The sequence below is a fragment of the Buceros rhinoceros genome, unplaced genomic scaffold, assembly GCF_000710305.1.
Source record: "Buceros rhinoceros silvestris isolate BGI_N320 unplaced genomic scaffold, ASM71030v1 scaffold8871, whole genome shotgun sequence".
Lineage (NCBI taxonomy): Eukaryota > Metazoa > Chordata > Aves > Bucerotiformes > Bucerotidae > Buceros > Buceros rhinoceros.
The window spans coordinates 29,532-31,073 of NW_010392463.1; the positions used below are offsets into that span (position 1 = coordinate 29,532).

Here is a 1,542-nt window from a genome sequence, read left to right on the forward strand (position 1 = left end):
GGAATAGGAAAGGCAGAGAACCTTCTGCTCTGTACCTTGCCCATCTCTGAGTCTGGATACCTGCTACCAGGCACATGTTCCACCATGCGGCATTTCCACTGACATCGTCTATTCGTGTCACCTCTGAATCTAGGAAAAGTTAGCCTTGAAACTGAATCTGGTCACCTGTCCATGTCCTTGGTCCATGGGAGAGGCATCTCAGTGTAGCTGGAGGTAGCACACTGCAGCTGGGGAACGGTCAGTGTGGGAACAGCTGAGCAGGGCCAGAGCTGCCCTTATTCATTTCCTAGTGTAAGAGGCTGATGTACCTGTCAGGGGTGGAGAGATACTTCTGTTTCTGAAATTTCTTCTCCAAGCCCATCAGTTGGAGCTCCGTGAAGATGGTCCTACTGCGGCGTGGCTTTTTTAGCCGAGGTGTGGGCTGCTCTGCCTCTGACTCACTGCTGGCATGGGTCTCGCTGGCAGGTGTCTCTGAGCTCGCAGTGCCCGAGGTGGTCTGGGCTGGCAGCACGCGGGAGCTGGTGGCAGCTGGGACGAGGTGAGGGACCACAGAGGGCTGCCTGGTGATGACCGAGATGAGAGGATACGCCCTCAGAGAAGGGGACCCTGGCAGGGAAGGAAGCAGAGGTGGATTAAAGGCCAGTTCAGTGGCAGTATGGTTAAGTAATGGGAGCAACTGGGTAGTGTAGGGAGAGGAATACCTGTCCTAACTCTGCTGTTCACTTGTTAAATGACCAGTTGATACCAGCCCTAAAAAACAAACCAGTTTTGCTCCAACCCCTTCAGGTCGGGGCCAGCCTGGGATGACAAATCTGAATGTTCCCCAGCACTAGAAGTTCTGATTCACAACAGACCTTCTGGATTTACAGCGATAGACAAATCTCTGCTCAGCCTTAGCCCCAGGAAATCAAACCGTCCTTTAAATTTTGAGCAGAGAAATAGGGCCACACTCCACAGGACTTTGCAAGAAACCTGCACAATCTCAGGCAAGTCCCGTTTTTGCTCTGTACCTCAGTTTCCCTCATTTGCAAAATGGAATCAATCCTCCTTACCTACTTCACTGGTGGTAAAACATGGATCAAAGTTTAAGGTACATGAAGTATTCTGAGATCTTTAGATAAATGGGACCGTGCAAAGGAACATATTACACCAGCGGGCCTCATTGTGAAACTCTTCATATGAATCACCGCTAATGAAAATAGGATCTGCAGAGCCTTGGTGAGTGTCTCAGTGAGAAACTCGTCACAGTGGAGGAAAGGAGCTGCAGCCTGGCCTGCTGATGACTGCATCAGGTCCCAGGTAAGCTGCGGTACACCAAAGAACGGTGCAGCTTGTTGATCATCACTTTTCTCCACAGCCTCGGCAAGTTGTACAAAATCCAGCCAGTCACAAAGCGAGCTTGGAACACTCTTGCCAAAATGCGGCAAATCCCAACAGACTGGGATTTACGCAAGGCTGTGACTACAGCCTGGGGTTAGTCAGACTGGGACTACAGCCTTGCTTTCTCCAAATTTCAAAATATTTCCATTGAAGTTCAATTAT

General features: G+C 50.1%; 1 protein-coding gene across 1 annotated transcript in view; it reads right to left on the reverse strand.

The window, feature by feature from the left end:
• The window catches only part of LOC104500776 (homeobox protein BarH-like 2), a 3,690-nt gene extending 3,083 nt beyond the window's left edge, over positions 1–607 (reverse strand). Inside the window, exon 1 of the mRNA XM_010144485.1 lies at positions 309–607. Within this exon, the coding sequence (XP_010142787.1) occupies positions 309–361 (53 nt within the window). The 5' untranslated portion in view covers positions 362–607. The remainder of the gene's footprint in view (positions 1–308) is intronic.
• Between the last annotated feature and the right edge of the window lie 935 nt (positions 608–1,542).